At 45.5% G+C, this 18,592-nt stretch overlaps 1 protein-coding gene and 1 long non-coding RNA gene across 3 annotated transcripts in view; one reads left to right on the top strand and one right to left on the bottom strand.

The window, feature by feature from the left end:
- LOC143832263 (uncharacterized) overlaps window positions 1–594 on the top strand; it is a 28,319-nt gene extending 27,725 nt beyond the window's left edge. Inside the window, exon 5 of the long non-coding RNA XR_013229166.1 lies at window positions 271–594. This is a non-coding gene — a long non-coding RNA (uncharacterized LOC143832263). The remainder of the gene's footprint in view (window positions 1–270) is intronic.
- Window positions 1–18,592, bottom strand: part of SOX30 (SRY-box transcription factor 30) — a 40,520-nt gene that overhangs the window by 4,404 nt on the left and 17,524 nt on the right. The window contains exons 2-4 of one of the 2 annotated variants that reach the window (XM_077326399.1): window positions 8,500–8,739; window positions 6,350–6,586; window positions 1,343–1,835 (exon numbers count right to left, since the gene is read on the bottom strand). In XM_077326399.1, coding sequence (XP_077182514.1) covers window positions 1,343–1,835; window positions 6,350–6,586; window positions 8,500–8,739 — 970 coding nt within the window. The remainder of the gene's footprint in view (window positions 1–1,342; window positions 1,836–6,349; window positions 6,587–8,499; window positions 8,740–18,592) is intronic. The other variant, XM_077326400.1, reaches the window with a different exon arrangement.

Below are 18,592 nucleotides of genomic sequence, written 5' to 3'. Positions count from 1 at the left end.
GCATATAAACAAAAACAAACAAAAAATGTTGCACTTTTTCCATTGGAAAAATTGAGAAAGCCTTCAGACTTTTTCTTGCTATACATTTGAAATTACTGAAATGCTCTTAAAGAAATGGTACCTTCACTTAAAACAAGAAAAATTTTCATTGGAGATTGTGGTTGGTTTTTTAAATGCTCCCCAAAATCTCCCAATTTTTCTTTTTGGAAATTTTTCGTTTAAAACGGTCTAGTGAAAAGAATTTTTACTTTTTTCCCCATCTTCACCTAGGTAGCGAAGAGACTTCAAAAGCGACCTTGGGAGAAAATTTCACAGCCTGAAACTACCAAAAGGATTCTGCTCCTTACAGCTACCAACCAAAGCTCTGAAAGTTATTACATGTGGACAAGCCTCTCTAGGCATATGGGAAATTTGTAGGGGAAAAGGATCCTTACATGGAGTTCTGATGTTAGGCCATTTAGGGCTTGAATAGAAACAACCCATACCTATAATTGTGCCCAGAATCTTTGGCAGCCAATTAAAATCTCTTTTAACGTATGAACAGTTAGTTCCCTGTGGTCAGACCCAGAAAAATACTTAATTTGCCATAATTTAGGCCAGCTGTGACTTCAGAGTGGTCAAGTGTTCTCTTAAATAGTGCATTTTAGCAGCTCTGTGTTTGACAGTGGCCCAGCTATTCTTAAGAAAGGGTGCATCTGGCTGGATCAAACTACTGCTGGATCCATTCCTTCATAATTAATACCACGCTGTTCACAAGCAAAAGCTCATTGGGATCCTTCTGAAGATCTAGAAAGAAGAGAAAGTATAATGATCCAAGGAGATGTATATGAAGAGGATATGGACCCAACAAACCAAAAGGGAGAAGATGGGAAAAATATAAACAGTAGTGTTAAACTGGTCTAGGTTTAGACACTAGACTACTGATAGTACAGGGGGTTGGACTAGATGACCCACGAGGCCCCTACCAACTCTATGATTCTATGAAAACACTTTCTATGGAATGAAATATGTACAGAAAAGGGAAAAGAGGGAAGTGAGAAAGTGGGCAGGTAGGGCTATGAACTTCCAGGTGGCACCTGGAAATCTCCTGCTATTACAATTGATCACAAGCTGATGATCAGTTCCCCAGGAGAAAATGGCTGCTTTGGAAAGTGGATTCTATGGCATTATGCCCTGCTGAGATCCCTCCCTAAAGCCCATCCTCCACAGGTTCCATCCCCCCAAAAATCCAGGTATTTCCCAACCCAGAGCTGGCAATCTTACAGGTGGGAGGGAAAAATATACAGAATTGCACAATCAATCTTGTTACTCTAAATCCTTCAGTAGCTGCCCGGTCACTTACCTTGATGGGAAATAATGTGGTCCAGGTAAGAAGTATGGATGGTGAAATGAAAATCGAGGAGGAGCTCCAAATAGAGTGGCTGGATGACCAATGGGAGGTGGTTGATAGACGTGTGGATGGGGGATGGGAGGTACTTGGGGAATGGGTCCATTTCTAGAACAGGAAGAAACACCTGAGTACTCCTTAGGGGCTTGATTGTTAGAGACACTATATCTTGAGTGTGCAGGGCTGGTATTGTTTGGGTTCCTGCTTGCACTCTCAATTGTAACTTGGGTGGGTCTCTTTACAGAGCAATTTGTTCCTGAAGATACACGGTGAGTTTCGGTGGGTGAAGGTACAGCAAAACGTTGAGGTTGAAGCACTGGATGGATTGGCATATTTGCAGCCGGAGCAGCCAGTTGTGGTGTGCTTCCTATGTTGGGCTGGAATATTGTAATGGGGCCTGGATGTTGAGCAGAAGGAGCTGGCAGCTGGAGAGTAGAAGAAGCTTCACCTGTAGAAAAATAAATGGTCAGTCATGAGTGAGAAGTCCTCTTTATTTTTAAAGTCTCATCCTATGTAAATATACTGTAACCAAAATGTAATGTAATGTATAATCTGTAACCGCTTCACGGAGCGGTATAAATAAAACAGTAAGGGGGGGTGGTAGGAGTTGTCCGGGATGGGGGGGCAACAATTGGCCCCTGGACTGACAAGCGGAGGGTCCAATCGGGAGGCGCTAAGTGCCTCCCGATTGGGCCCTTCACTTGTCAGTCCGAGGCCAGGGGGCCGATGAGTAGCCGTGCTCAGCGGGGCTGCTGATGGGCCCCTTTCCCCAGGATTGACCAGTTGGGAGGCGCAAAGCGCCTAACAACCCGCCCCCTCATGTGGGCCACGTTCACCACACGGCGGCCATTCCTGTGCTGGCTGCCGAGAGGGAAGGTAAGCCCACAGCCCCGAGGCAGCCATGGAGCCGGGCGGGAGGGAGGGGCCTTCTGCCAGGTCCAGGATCAGCCTTGCCATGTCGCAGATGCAGCGGGGCTGTCCCTGGGCCCGGCAGAAGCCCCAAGGCAGCCGGGGAGCCGGCCGGGCCTGAGGGGACTTCTGCCGGGCCCAGGAACAGCCTCGCCACATTGCAGATGACAGAGACAGCCGGGGAGCTGGTTGGTGTAGTGGTTAGGCGTGCGGACTTCTAATCTGGCATGCCAGGTTTGATTCTGCGCTCCCCCACATGCAACCAGCTGGGTGACCTTGGGCTCGCCACGGCACTGATAAAATTGTTCTGACCGGACAGTGATAACAGGGCTCTCTCAGCCTCACCCACCCCACAGGGTGTCTGTTGTGGGGAAAGGAATGGGAAGGCGACTGTAAGTTGCTTTGAGCCTCCTTCGGGTAGGGAAAAGCGGCATATAAGAACCAACTCTTCTTCTTCTTCTCTCTCTCTCCACTTTCTATCTCACTCTCTCCCCGCTCCGCTGGCGCTTCCTCCCCAAACACCCACCCTCCCACACATCTCTACCTAAACCTCTTCCCTGCTGTCCCCCCTTACCACTCACCCCCCCTCACTTGCCCAGAGGAACCTTCACCCCTCCCCCCTTTAACTGAACCTTCCTTCCTTCTCCTTGTACCTGTTCTTAATCGTAGAATCATAGAATCATAGAGTTGGAAGGGGCCATACAGCCCAAAGCATCCTAAAGCAGTGGTCCCCAACAACCAGGCCATGGCCCAGTGCCGGGCTGCGAAGGTCTGGGCACCGGGCCGCGGCTCCCTCTCCCTGTCCCCCCATCGAGAAACTCACCAGGCTGCGAGCAAATCGGCCAAAGCGGCCGATTAACTCGCAGCCCAGAAAGCCCCTCTCTGCAGGAAAGGGGGAGAGGGAAGCGCGGCCGCTGGCACGCCGACAGTGCAAACGTGCATGCGCGGCAGGTCCGCACATGCGCTTCTGCCCCCGCTGGGGCCCCGCCAGGAGCGCAAACGCGCATGTGCGGCAGGTCCGCTCATGTGAACATGCGCAAACTGCCATGCATGCGCGTCTGCGGCCCTTCCTTCCTTCCTTCCTTCCTTCCTTCCTTCCTTCCTTCCTTCCTTCCTTCCTTCCTTCCTTCCTTCCTTCCTTCCTTCCTTCCTTCCTTCCTTCCTTCCTTCTCCATGTACCTGTACGTGTTTCCTCTTCCTTCCTTCCTTCCTCACTTCCTTCCTTCCTCCCCCCTTCCCCCCTTTCCTTCCCCTCTTTCCTTCCTACCTTCCTTCCTTCTGCCTATACCTATTTCTTCGGAGGTGGGGACCCTAGGGGGAAGTGACCATGTCCTCATAGAATTCCTTTTGTGATGGGGAGGCAAGGAAGCTTGTAGCCAGACGCGGATGTTGGATTTTAATAAACTCAGGGACATGATGAGTGTCATACCATGGACGAGAATGCTGGAAGGAAAGGGAGCATGTGAAGGGTGGGCGCTATTCAAACAAGAGCTACTGCATGCACAATTCATTACTATCCCAGAAGGACGAAAACACTGTAGGAGCTCTAAGAAGCCTCTTTGGATGAACAGAGAACTAATGAAGAGAGGAACTAAGAAAGAACTATGAAAGAAAATGGAAATGTTCAGGAAATGGAGTACCTACAGGTTACTAGACACTGTAGATTAATCATCAGAAAGGCCAAAGCTGAGCTAAGATTGGCCAGGGAAGCCCACTGTAACAAGAAAAGATTCTTCAGTTATGTGAGGAGCAAATGTAAAGTAAAGGAGGCAAACGTAAAGTAAAGGAGGCCATTTTCAGATAGTTAGGTGGATAGGGAATTGGTTAGAGAACCGCACTCAAAGATTTGTTGTCAATGGTGTTTCATCAGACTGGAGGGAGGTAAGTAATGGGGTACCTCAGGGCTTGGTGCTTGGTCCAGTACTTTTTAACATATTTATTAATGTTCTAGATGAGGGGGTAGAAGGACTACTCATCACGTTTGCAGATGACACCAAATTGGGAGGACTGGGAAATACTCCAGAAGATAGAGACAGAATTCAACAAGATCCGAACACAATGGTAAAATGGGCAAATGAGAACAAGATGCAATTTAATAAAGATAAGTGTAAAGTTCTGCATCTGGGTCAGAAAAATGAAAAGCATGCCTACTGGATCGGGGATACGCTTCTAGGTAACACTGTGTGTGAATGAGACCTTGGGGTACTTGTGGATTGTAAACTAAACATGAGCAGGCAGTGTGATACAGCGGTAAAAAAGGCAAATGCCATTTTGGGCTGTATCAACAGGGACATCACATCAAAATCACAAGATGTCATAGTCCCGTTGTATACAGCACTCTCATTTTGGGATGCTTTAGGATGCTTTGGGCTGATCCTGCGTTGAGCAGGGAGTTGGACTAGATGGCCTGTATGGCCCCTACCAACTCTATGATTCTATGATTCTATGATTCTTCCTTCCTTCCCCCATTTCATTCCCCCTCTTCCCTTTCTTTCTTCCTTCCTTCCTTGCCTCCTTCCTTTCTTCCTTCCTTCTCCCTGTACCTATTCCGTCCTTCCTTCGTTCCTCCTTTTCTCTCTCTCCTTTTTGACTCTCTCTCTCTGCCTCTTCTCGCCCTCTCAGCTGCTCACTTTCTTTCTTTCTTTCTTTCTTTCTTTCTTTCTTTCTTTCTTTCTTTCTTTCTTTCTTTCTTTCTTTCTTTCTTTCTTTCTTTCTTTCTTTCTACTATCCACCCATCCACCCATCCTAATATAATATAATATAATATAATATAATATAATATAATATAATATAATATAATATAATATAATATAATATAATATAATATAATATAATATAATATAATATAATATAATATAATATAATATAATATAATATAATATAATATAATATAATATAATATAATATAATATAATATAATATAATGGAAAATCCATGAACCATTCCTCAATTACACCAGAATCAAAAGAGTTTAAGGTTCTCCTTTTATTGTAAACCTCAATACCAACTCCATCAAACCTGTTTCTTCCTTTCCTGTTCCAACCTACAGTCCAATATCTATTAGAACTTTCTTTTCCATGAATCAAAAATGTTAACAAAACTGAACATATGCTATGACCTTTAATCTATAATAATAATAATAATAATAATAATAATAATAATCTATCCTTTGTGATGTATTCTTCATATAAACATCCAAGATTCCACTCACTGAACTCCACTACACATAGTGTTGCTATTGGCCATGTGGTAACATCTGCCATCCTTTGCAGGTTTCTCAGTTCATCACCATCATAACAAGAATATATATTATATATAAGACCAAATTCCCAACCTCTGTCACTCCTAATATCACCAAGAAGCAGAACCCACATGAGTTCTGTGGAACAGTGTAAACAGTCTTGAGAGAAGGTGAAATCTGTTTCTCACTGGTGATGTGATAACCCTGACTGATAGATAAGAAGATAAGAACCCTGGAAGTTGTGGACAAGTGGCAGTGAGTTTCTGACACTTCTCCCCAGTCCTGCTCTCTTGAACTACCTAAGGCAATGGACTCCATGACAGATGGGATAAGGGAAATATTAGAACTCTACATTTCTGTTGTCAAAGTCTACAGCACTTTAATTTATTCCTAACAGATACATCCCACAATTTTTCTTTACAACTCAAGGCAGCAGGCTTGATAGCCACTTGAGTAACTTAGATGAGTGTTGATGCAACAACATTATGGCATTTTGTGCCTTCAGACCAAGCTCTGGGAATTTTTCTAGTAACAATATTGTCCAAATGTTACACTAAGAGAGGTTAAGATTTAGAAGTCATTTTGCACATTATAATAAAGAATCAAATTTTACAATGAAATAACCAAGTAATCATAAACTATGACCATGTTTTATCATCTCATCTATCTTCTGGCATGTTTTAGTTGTTGGTATTTGGTTGCTTCTTTAAATATTCATATAATTATGAAGGTATAAGATATGCATGAAGACACTGGATTCTTTTAGTTTCTATCATTTAAAGAACTCACATAAACTATTGGAATGAACTCACAGACTGGGTGTCCAATGCTGTTCTGTACGCTGGGTATGACTACAGAATAAGTGGGTGATCGGAAGGGGTATATGGTTGTTGGATTTGTAGTAATGATATTCTGAGAGGTCCCAGTAAAGACAGTGGAGGCTGACATTGGACTCGTAGCAATGATATTCTGAGTAGTGCCGGAGAATACAGTGGAGACTGTCAAGGGGAACCGCTTCCGCTTACCAGGTCTTGGTTGGTATACCCAACCTGTGTAAATATAAAAATGTAGGCTCAGTGAGAAAAATAGGCTATTTTATATTATTAATCAATATGTATTCAGAGATAAAACCTGAGGCTAAAATTTTAATTGTGATACAAAGGAAGCTTAACCATTGCTGTCAGTAGATTTAGGGAGTCAAGATAAAGTATAGTACTGCATGTGGAAAAGCCTCTAAGATCTATGTGTGGTTAGGAATATCTACAGGTTGCCCGAACTATTGGAACAGCTTCTTTCTTTGCTATTGTCTAACTACTGGGAGTGGAACCACAGCTTCACAGCTGTAAATCAGAGTTCATTAGAGGATAGGCTCTGCAAGAAGGCACACATGTTTCCTGCGGGTCTGCATCCCAGGGCTCGCATCCAGTGCTTTCAAATAAGAACAAGTGAATTGAGCTTGGGAATTCAGCATAGGCAGATGAGGGAGGAGCAGAAGAGAGTCCTTGTAAATCTGCGTTTCCTGAAAAAGGATATACAAACTTCACACTGGCAGGGAGGATGGTGTACTGTATTAACCTTTCTGCTACAGAAATCTGCACAAATAAGTACCCTATTTCAATCCTAAAACACCTTTAAACAACCAAAAGTTATGAAGGTAGAAATCCAATAAAGGAGTGGGGACTATCAAGTATTTAGCAGAAAGTATCAAATGGATGATTATCTACCCACTTGGCAGAAATTGTGGTTATGTGCTCAGTATATATGTGCTCAGTACTTGAGGGATCACCTGGCACCTTATGCCCCCCGCAGGGCGTTACACTCGGCAGGGACTAATTTATTGGTGGTTCCTGGTCCCCAGGAGGCACGTCTGGCCTCGACCAGGGCCAGGGCCTTTTCGATCCTGGCCCCCGCCTGGTGGAATGAGCTCCCGCCTGGTGGAGGCCCCCGCCTGAGAGCAGCTGCGGGCCCTGCAGGATTTGCCATCCTTCCGCAGGGCCTGCAAAACGGAGCTCTTCCGCCAGGCTTATGGTTGAAGCCAGCGCCTCCCCTTTTTAGATCGGGCCCCCACCATCTACATCAGCAGTGACCCCTGGTTTCCCGGATAGTTCCGCCGCCATCAGGTGGAGTGGGTTGAGTGGGTTGGTGATTGTTTTTAGGTGTTTTATGTATTAGGGGTTTTATGGGGTTTTTACATGTTGTTACCTCCGCAGTCCTCAAGGTTAGATCCTCAGGTTAGAAATCTAATAATAATAATAATAATAATAATAATAATAATAATAATAATAATAATAATAATAATATATGGTTCAGCCCCTTGAGACTAGCATTGCCAGCATGGAAAATCGGAGGGAGGGAAGGAGGGAGAAGGGGGGGGGGGAAAGAGAGACAGGCCAATAGGCAGGGACCTGTTAGAACAGAGTGCTACATTAATCTAATTTTGATGTAACCAGGGGGCATGTACCACAATGGGCAGATCTTTCAAACCCTCCAAAAAGGCCACAGCTGGCTAACTAGTCAAAAGACGGTAAGGGGCAGATCTGGACACAGCTGTCACCCGTTTATCCAGCAGTAGGCCTGGGTCTAAGAGCACCTTCCAGAATGAGACACACCTTAAATCCCAGGACAATGTGTGATAGAATTGCATCATCTATATATGGGAGACAACAAAGTCCACATCTCCAGACCTTACCCAGTGTTTTTTGTAATTGACCTAAGTGGAGCTTCTGCCTGAAGTGTTGCACTTATCATTAGAATTATGTGTGACTTCACTCCATGATGTGAATGGCTTTGCCTCTTAAGACAGCCATTTTGTGGTTGTGCCCACCACCTTGTATTGGAATTCTAAAGGTGCCCACTGGTTCAAAAATGCTGGGGACCCCTGGTCTACTCTATTTCAGGATTGTATAAAAAGTTGCACTGAAACAATCCGATTCTGACATATGTGTAGACAAATATTCTGTACCTGGAAATTCTTCTCTGTGTTTTTCTTTAATCTTTTGAGCCTCATCATAATAAGGTTTCTTTTGCTCTTCAGTGAGTTTGTTCCACTCCAGTCCAAGTTGGACACTTATTTCTGCATTATTGGCAGCAGGATTCGCTTTGGCCAAGGCTGGCCGATGAATTCTTGCCCACACCATAAATGCATTCATAGGTCGCTTGACATGGCCATCTCTATCTTTGCTAAATGGAGTATCTGGTATCCCTGGAAAGAAGACAGCAAAAGTAATATCTTGGTTCAATAAACACACTACCAAAGTTGGGCAAACATAGACTATTAAACAATCATGACCAGAATTCAAACAATCATGAGCTCAAAGGCCTGAATATTTGTTTTGCTTGAGCAGCAGCTTCCATACAATGCTTGGTCAAAATTACTTTTGAACCTTAAGGAAGATTTTAAAGCACTTTGTGATATATTCTGGGCAGGGAAAGGGTGTCAGTTGTTAAATACATTTCTAATATGCACAAGACTATTGCAAGCCCCTCGTGTGAACCTCTTTGGATCCTAGTCAATATGCTTGTGATTTCCTACATAGGCAAACTCATTGAAGAATCTGAGTATAGTTGCTGGAAATGATGGTGATGAAGGAAAAATGAATGTTGAAAAAACCAAACCCCTCTGAAGGTGATACATCTCTTGTGTTTCTTATTTATATAGCACCGTTAATGTACATGGTGCTTTACAGAATCCAAGAAGATGGGCCTGTGCCCTGAGGAACTCACAATTCCAAATCTGAGGCAAGAAAAACAAGTGAAAAGGGAAAAACAACAAGTGAAAAGGGAAAGAAACAGAAATTTATCTTTGTTTCAGGGAGTGGTCAAAGAGGTCTTGCTAAATACTCTACAGAAAGGGTGAGTTTATGTCCTGATATTATTATATTTAAAATTTGGGTACTATTATTGAAACAATTTAGTAACCATAGTGTTCAGAAACTATACTCTTCAGGTTTAGGGGAAATTGTGGCAAGATGCCCTCTAGTGGTTGCAATGACTGCTACTCCCCATGCTGCTTCTCCCCATGTTTGCATATACTATAGAATAAATTCCTTCATGTTTGTTTAATAGTCACTGGTGTCAGTAAGGCTAAAGGGAAACTCACCTTTCTAGTGATCTGCACTTTCTCAAATTGAGAGATTTTTAGTTGGCTTGAAACTCAACATCAAGAAAACAAAGATCATGGCATCAGGCCCTCTCAATTCCTGGCAAATAGATGGGGAAGAAATGGAGATAGTGACAGATTTTATTTTCCTGGGCTCCAAGATCACTGCAGCAAAGATGGGGACTGCAGCAAAGAAATTAAAAGACGCTTGCTCCTGGGGAGGAAAGCTATGGCAAATCTAGACAGCATCCTAAAACGCAGAGACATCACCCTACCAACAAAAGTGCGTTTAGTCAAGGCTATGGTATTCCCAGTTGCAATGTATGGCTGCAAAAGTTGGACCATAAGGAAGGCCGAGCATCAAAGAATTGAGGCTTTTGAACTCTGGTGCTGGAGAAGACTCTTGTGAGTCCCTTGGACTGCAAGGCGAACAAACCGGTCAGTCCTAGAGATCAGCCCTGCCTGCTCCTTAGAAGGCCAGATCCTGAAGATGAAACTCAAATACTTTGGCCATCTCATGAGAAGGAAGGACTCCCTGGAGAAGAGCCTAATGCTGGGAGCGATTGAGGGCAAAAGAAGAAGGGGATGACAGAGAATGAGGTGGCTGGATGGAGTAACTGAAGCAGTAGGCAGTAGGCAAACTTAAATGGACTCCGGGGAATGGTAGAGGACAGGAAGGCCTGGAGGATCATTATCCATGGGGTCGCGATAGGTCGGACACGACTTCGCACCTAACAACAACAACAACAAAAGTTTATAATGTAGTCCTCTTGTGGCGCAGGGTGGTAAGGCAGCAGAAATGCTGTCTGAAGCTATTTGCCCATGAGGCTGGGAGTTCAATCTATACTGCCCATTTCTTTGCAGCTCTGGGCGGTTTACATTGAACATTATATAATACAAATTACATGGAACGATATATAGTAACAACAATATGTAACATCAACTTTCAAATAAGGCATCAAAACACTGCAAAGCCACATTATAATATAAATAACAATTAACAGTAACATTGGGGGGTTGGTTCTTTCAGTCATGGGTTGGTTCTTTCAGTTTGGGGGTTCAGCAGCTGTTCTACGTCAGTCGGCCTCAACTGAATACCTGGTGGAAGAGCTCCCTCTTGCAGGCCCTGCGGAAATGTGGAAGTTCGGGCAGGGCCCTGATCTCCTCAGGGAGCTTGTTCCACCACGTGGGGGCCAGGACCGAGAAGGCTCTGGCCCTTGTTGAGGACTGACGTGCTTCTCTGGGGCCAAGGATCCGCAGCCAGTTGGAGGTGGCAGAGCGTAGGACTCTTTTGGGGGTATAGGCAGGGAGGCGGTCTCTCAAATACACTGGGCCCAAACTGCGTATGGCCTTAAAGGTGATTACCAGAACTTTAAGCTTGATCCGGAATTCAACCAGGAGCCAGCCAAGTTGTTGGAGTACCAGCCAGATATGGGATCTCCACGATGTTTTCGTGAGAATCCTGGCTGCAGCATTCTGCACCAATTGTAGTTTCCGGATCAATGATAAGGGCAGGCCTGCGTAGAGCGAGTTGCAGAAGTCCAGCCTAGAGGTGACCGTCGCGTGGATCACTGTGGCTAGGTGCTCTGGGTCCAGGTAGGGTGCTAGCAGCTTGGCTTGGCGGAGGTGGTAGAATGCCAGCCGCGCTACCTTTGTGACCTGGGCCTCCATTATAAGGGAAGTGTCCAGGGTCACACCCAGGTTCCTGGAGGAGTGTGTTGGTGAGAGCTACACACCGTCCAGGGTGGGCAGACGAGCTTCCTCCCATGGTCCCTTCCTATCCAACCACAGGACCGCCGTCTTTGCAGGGTTGAGCTTTAGGCAACTCTGCTTGATCCATTTTGTCACTGCTTCCAGACATCTGGCTAAGGATTCTGGGGGAGAGTCAGGGCGGTCATCCATCAGGAGATAAAGCTGGGTGTCATCTGCATATTGGTGGCAACCCAGCCCAAACCTCCACACCAGCTGAGCCAGAGGGTGCATAAAGATGTTGAATAAAATAGGAGAGAGGACTGCTCCTTGTGGGACTCCACATGCGAGCTGATGTTGTTTAGATGCTCTCTCTCCTATCACTATCCTCTGTCCGTGGCCCCGGAGGAAGGAATTCAGCCATTTGAGGGCCGTTCCCCGTATTCCATTGTCGGCTAGGTGGTGAGCTAGGAGCTCGTGATCTACTGTGTCAAATGCTGCTGATAGGTCTGATAGGTATGAGCAGTGCTGACCCGCCCCGGTCTAGCTGGCGTCGGAGATCGTCGATCAGGGCCACTAGCGCTGTCTCCACCCCATGGCCAGGCCAGAAGCCCAACTGAAATGGGTCAAGTGCTGAAGTTTCCTCTAGGAATGCTGATATTTGGTCCGCAGCAGCCCTTTCAACCAACTTCCCCAGAAACGCTAAGTGCGAAACGGGGCGATAGTTGTCAGGCTCCTGTGTGGCCAAGGATGGTTTTTTGAGTAACGGGTGAACTAATGTCTTTTTTTATCCCTCTGGGAATTCTCCTGTTGAGAGGGAGAGGTTAATTATTTCCCGGAGAGGGGCTCCGATTCTTCTGTCTGTTGTTTTTAGGAGCCATGATGGGCATGAGTCTAGTGGGCAAGTGGTTGGCCTCGTTGCTGCTAGCATCCTGTCCACTTCAGTTTGTGAGTCGTCTGAAGTGACTCATTGTCCTCTCCAAAGATGGACAAGGGGCCTCTAGTTCACTTTCTGTGTCTAAAGTTGAAGGAAGGTCACAGCGAAGCCTCGAGATTTTGTCTGCGAAGTGACTTGCAAATGCCTCACAGCTAATGTTCAATTGGCTATTATTTTGGCGCCCTTAACCGAGGGCGGTGAGAGATCGAACTATCCTAAATAATTGTGCCAGGCATGAGTGCGCAGACGAGATGCTAGTCGAGTAAAAGTTTCATTTCACTAATTTCACAGCCATCTCATAGGCTCTTAACTACATTCTATAAGATGCTCTCGATTCTTTGTCGAGAGTCTTCCTCCGTATACCATGGAGCCTGCTTGAGACGGGGTCGGAAAGGGCGTTTGGGAGCTATCTCATCAATGGCTGCCAGCATTCTGTCATGCCAGTCGCTGACCAGTCCATCTAGAGAAGTGCTGGGAGGCATTGGGTCCCGCAGAGCATTCAGGAATCCAATTGGATCCATAAGTCTCCGCAGGCAAGCTGAAATGTGCTCGGCACCCAATTGAGGGGGAGGTGGCAACCTAAGCTGGGTCTTCAGGGTATAATGGTCCGACCATGGCATGGCCGTAGCCGTTACTGGATCCATGCTCATCCCCACACCGAAAATCAGGTCCAGGGTGTGATCTGCTTGATGGGTAGAGCAAACAACAAATTGAGAGAGCGCTAGTGTCGCCATGGCTGACACCAGATCCAACCCATTGCCGGAGGGCGACAGTTCCGCAAGGACATTAAAGTCCCCCAGAATTAGTAGTCTAGGGAACTGTAATGTCAAGGCAGCGATCGCCTCTAGCAGGGCAGGCAGGGCATCTGGAGATGCACTGGGTGCACAATACACCATCCAGATGGGCACGCTCTCAGTTGTGCCCCACCCGAGGCCCACACACTCAATTACTGGGATTGTCAGCGCGGGGAGAGTCCTGAAGATGTTATTTCGGATCAGGATTGCCACTCCTCCTCCCCGCCCCACGGTCCGTGACTGATGGAGGACAGAGAATCCGGCAGGGGCCAGCTCTTTCAGGGCTCATTCTAGAGTCAAACATGCTACAAATTTTGTATTGATAAACTCATCACATTACTGTGTGTTGCAGACAAAGGACAGAGCTTTCCAGGCAGTTGTTATGGTTACACAATCATGTTAATGAAGACAGAAAACTGTTGTTTAGCCCCTCAGTCTCTGGCCTGTGGAGGCCTGCATGGTTCCACCCACGTTTTCTAACATCAATGTGATGGTGCTGGGAGAGGTCATTCAGGGATCTGAGCTGAGCTGCCAACATATAAATGATGTTCAGCTCTTTCTCCCATGGAGGCTAAGGAAACTGTGTACAGGTGCCTTTAAACAGTTTTGGGATGGATAAGAGCTAACAAGCTGGAACTTAATCCCAACAAATCAGACGTGCTACTGATGGGGCAGAAGATTTGATTCAGGAGTAGGGAGGTTTCCTGTTCTGGATGTGGTTGCAATCTCCAAAGGAGCAAGTTCACAGCTTGGAGGTGCTGCTAGAGTCTAGCACCTAGACCCAGGCCTCCTGTTAGATAAACAGGTAGCAGCTGAGGCCAACAGTGCCTCTTAACTACTTTGGTTGGTCAGCCAGCCTTGGTAACATCCAACTCAGATTACTGCAATACACTGCTAAGAGGAATGGATCGCCATGTGGCTGGGCCCGACCCCCTAACCTGAGAGGTGTGTTGCTTGCCAGGGAAGAAAATTAAAGACGTTTCAGAACGGCTGCCCAAACTCCTGAAATCTACGGACCGCTACCCATTTGTGATGGTCCATGTGGGAACGAATGACATGTCCCTGAATACCATCGCTCCTATTAAAAAAGACTATCAAGATCTGGGGAGGAAGCTCAAGCAAATGGGGGCACAAGTGGTATTCTCTTCAATCTTGCCTGTCAAGGGAAGAGGAATGCATCGGGAGAAGAAGATAATGGAGGTGAATCAGTGGCTGCGTAGTTGGTGCCGGCAGGAGAGATTTGGTTTCTGGGACCATGGGATAGGCTTTCTTGAGGAAGGCCTACTAGCACCTGATGGACTGCAGTTATCAAAGCTGGGGAAGAATGTGTTTGGCAGGAACCTGGGGAGATTCATCAGGAGAGCTTTAAACTGAAGCCACAAAGGGAAGGAGACGATCAACATGGGGAGTGTAAGGAAGGAGAATGATCGGGGGCAGCCCAACCGGCAAGGCCAGCTCATAGGGAACCAAAAGTAAAAGAATTCAGATGTCTTTATACTAACGCCCGAAGCATGGGCAATAAGAAGGAAGAGCTGGAACTTCTCACGCTGATGGAAAGGTATGATCTAGTAGGAATCACAGAAACTTGGTGGAATGATTCTCATGACTGGAATGTAATGGTGGATGGATATGAACTGTTCAGAAAAAACAGAATAGATCAAAGAGGTGGAGGAGTGGCACTATATGTGAGGAAAGGGCTTACCTGTCAGGAAATTCTAGTGAAGGAGAGCATATGGGTGAAAATAAGCGAGGGGAAAACAAACAGTGTGGTGGTTGGTATCTGCTACCGACCGCCTGATCAACGAGAGGATGTGGATGCTGCACTTTGTGAGCAGCTTGAGAAAATATCCAAGTGGCAGGACCTTGTCATCATGGGTGACTTCAATTTCCCAGATGTGTGCTGGGAAACAAAATCTGCGAAGCGTCCTCAGTCATGTAACTTTCTGACCTGCCTGGCTGATAATTACATTTATCAAATGGTAGATGAACCCACAAGAGGTTCAGCCATACTGGACTTTTACTGACCAACAGGCAAGAGTTGGTGGATGAGGTGAAGGAGATGGGGACCCTAGGGGGAAGTGACCATGTCCTCATAGAATTCCTTTTGAGATGGGGAGCCAAGAAAGCTTGTAGCCAGACGCGGATGTTGGATTTTCATAGGGCAAACTTTAATAAACTCAGAGACATGATGAGTGTCATAGCATGGACGAGAACGCTGGAAGGGAAGGGAGCATGTGAACAGTGGGCGCTACTCAAACAAGAGCTATTGCATGCTCAATCAATGACTATCCCAGAAAGATGAAAACACTGCAGGAGCTCTAAGAAGCCTATTTGGATGAACAGAGAACTTCAAGAGGAACTAAGAAAGAAAAGGAAAATGTTCAGGAAATGGAGGGAAGGATAGAGCTCTAAAGAAGAGTACCTACAGGTTACTAGGCACTGTAGATCAATCATCAGAAAGGCCAAAGCTGAGAGTGAGCTAAGATTGGCCAGGGAAGCCCATTGTAACAAGAAAAGATTTTTCAGTTATGTGAGGAGCAAATGTAAAGTAAAGTGGGCAATAGGCCCACTGTTGGGTGCGGATGGACAAACTCTAACGGAAGATGCAGAGAAAGCAGAAAGGCTTATTGCCTATTTTACATCTGTTTTTTCCCCACAGGTCAAAGGGTTTAGGCACATCTAGAGATGGCAGTAGCCAAAGGATAGAGTCTGGGTGGCAGGTTAACATGGATAGAGAGGTTGTCGAGAGGCATTTAACTGCACTGGATGAGTTCAAATCCCCTGGTCCGGATGAAATGCACCCGAGAGTGCTCAAAGAACTTTCCGGAGAACTGGCAGAACCCTTGTCCATCATCTTCGGGACCTCTTTAAGGACTGGAGATGTCCCGGAGGAGTGAAAGAGAGCAAACCTTATTCCGATCTTCAAAAAAGGGAGGAAGGATGACCCGGGAAACTACAGAACAGTGAGTCTGACCTCTGTTGTGGGGAAGATAATGGAGCAGATATTAAAGGGAGCGATCTGCAAACATCTGGAGGACAATTTGGTGATCCAAGGAAGTCAGCATGGATTTGTCTCCAAAAGGTCCTGCCAGACTAACCTGGTTTCCTTTTTTGACCAAGTAACAGGTTTGCTGGATCGTGGAAATTCGGTTGATGTCGTTTACTTGGATTTTAGTAAAGCTTTTGACAAGGTTCCCCATGATGTTCTGATGGATAAGTTGAAGGACTGCAATCTGGATTTTCAGATAGTCAGGTGGATAAGGAATTGGTTAGAGGACCGCACTCAAAGATTTGTTGTCAATGGTGTTTCATCAGACTAGAGAGAGGTGAGTAGCTTGGTGCTCGGTGCTCAGAGCTCGGTGCTCAGCCTGGTACTTTTTAATATATTTATTAATGATCTAGATGAGGGGGTGGAGGGACTACTCATCAAGTTTGCAGATGACACCAAATTGGGAGGACTGGGAAATACTTCGGAAGATAGAGACAGAGTTCAACGAGATCTGAACACAATGGAAAAATGGGCAAATGAGAACAAGATGCAATTTAATAAAGGTAAGTGTAAAGTTCTGCATTTGGGTCAGAAAAATGAAAAGCATGCCTACTGGATGGAGGATACACTTCTGGGTAACACTGTGTGTGAACGAGACCTTGGGATACTTGTGGATTGTAAACTAAACATGAACAGGCAGTGTGATGCAGCGGTAAAAAAGGCAAATGCCATTTTGGGCTGTATCAACAGAGGCATCACATCAAAATCACAAGATGTCATAGTCCCATTGTATACGGCACTGGTCAGACCACACCTGGAGTACTGCGTGCAGTTCTGGAGGCCTCACTTCAAGAAGGACGTAGATAAAATTGAAAGGGTACAAAGAAGAGCGACGAAGATGATCTGGGGCCCAGGGACCAAGCCCTATGAAGATAGGTTGAGGGACTTGGGAATGTTCAGCCTGGAGAAAAGGAGGTTGAGAGGGGACATGATAGCCCTCTTTAAGTATTTGAAAGGTTGTCACTTGGAGGAGGGCAGGATGCTGTTTCTGTTGGCTGCAGAGGAGGAGACACGCAGTTATGGGTTTAAACTTCAAGTACAACGATATAGGCTAGATATCAGGAAAAGAAATTTCAGTCAGAGTAGTTCAGCAGTGGAATAGGCTGCCTAAGGAGGTGGTGAACTCCCCCTCACTGGCAGTCTTCAAGCTAAGGTTGGATACACATTTTTCTTGGATGCTTTAGGATGCTTAGGGCTGATCCTGCGTTGAGCAGGGGGTTGGACTAGATGGCCTGTATGGCCCCATCCAACTCTATGATCCTATAATTCTACTGTATGTGGAACTGCCTTCTGGAAGGTACCATTGGAATATGGAGGATAGTGAGGTGCTCCAGAGGTATCTGGTGAGGCTTGATGAGTGGGCATTAATTTGGCAAATGAGGTTCAATGTGGCCAAGTTCAAAGTAATGCACAATGGAGCCAAAAATCCCAATGTGCAGTTAACTGATGTTAACTGAGCAAGCAAGGGTTCTTGGAGTCATGGTAGATCACTCACTGAAAATGTCAACTCAGTGTGCAACTGCAATAAAATGCTACGTTGGGGATTTATTAGGAATGGAATTGAAAACAAATCAGCCAGTACTGTATTGCCCCTGTACCAAACTATTATGTAGCCTCATTTGGAATATTGTGTACAGTTCTGGTTACTGCACCTAAAATGATTAAGGGGATGAAACACTTTCCCTATGAAGAAAGGTTTAAAAGTTTAGGACTTGAAGAGACAACTGAGGAGTGACATAGAGATTTAAAAAATCGAGGTCAGCATATTTTAAATATATTCCCATATGAATCTACTAGACTAGTCCAGTCATCTCTGAAGGCCCTGTTTTGGGTGCTTGTACCATCTGGCCACCGATGAACATGACTATTTTAGTCATGCTATCAAAATTCTTGAACTCCCTTCCCCAGGAAGATTTGTCTGTCTCCATCTGTCATTATCAATCTGGGAATTCTGTCACAGTTATATGTTACATGCCAGTTCTCTCCACTCCACACTGGCATATTGCCACAATACAAAAGGAGTTCCAGCACCCCTCCCCAAAGTTCCTCTGAACATTGTCTAGGGAATGGAATCTTTGCCCCCTTGCAGAATACCAAGTAGTGCACATGTTGGAATCCAGTAGAAGTAGCATACAATTCTGACAGTGTTCAGGTTGGGTCATGGGGTGCAATCCCATGACCTTCATCTTATGAAAACTGATCCTGAGTCAAAGGAAGGAAAGCTATGTTGTTCAGACACCCGGAGAGTGTATAGAATTCTGGACTGGGAAATTTTAGATGATGGAATAAGATTTCTACACTGCCCCCCCCCCCACCGGTCAGTGATTCCCCATGGGTCCACATCTAATCATCACTTGATAAAAAAAAGACAAGAAAAAGTAATTTGATGTTCAGAATTTGAATTTATTTACATTTCTAGCAAGGCAGTGGAAATACAGGAAAAAGTGGTAAAGTATTTCACCAAAAGCAAGATTATCTTTTTCAAAA

This window comes from Paroedura picta, chromosome 3 (genome assembly GCF_049243985.1).
Source record: "Paroedura picta isolate Pp20150507F chromosome 3, Ppicta_v3.0, whole genome shotgun sequence".
Lineage (NCBI taxonomy): Eukaryota > Metazoa > Chordata > Lepidosauria > Squamata > Gekkonidae > Paroedura > Paroedura picta.
The sequence above is the reverse complement of the archived record's forward strand: the minus strand, read 5'-3'. Positions and strand labels throughout refer to the sequence as shown.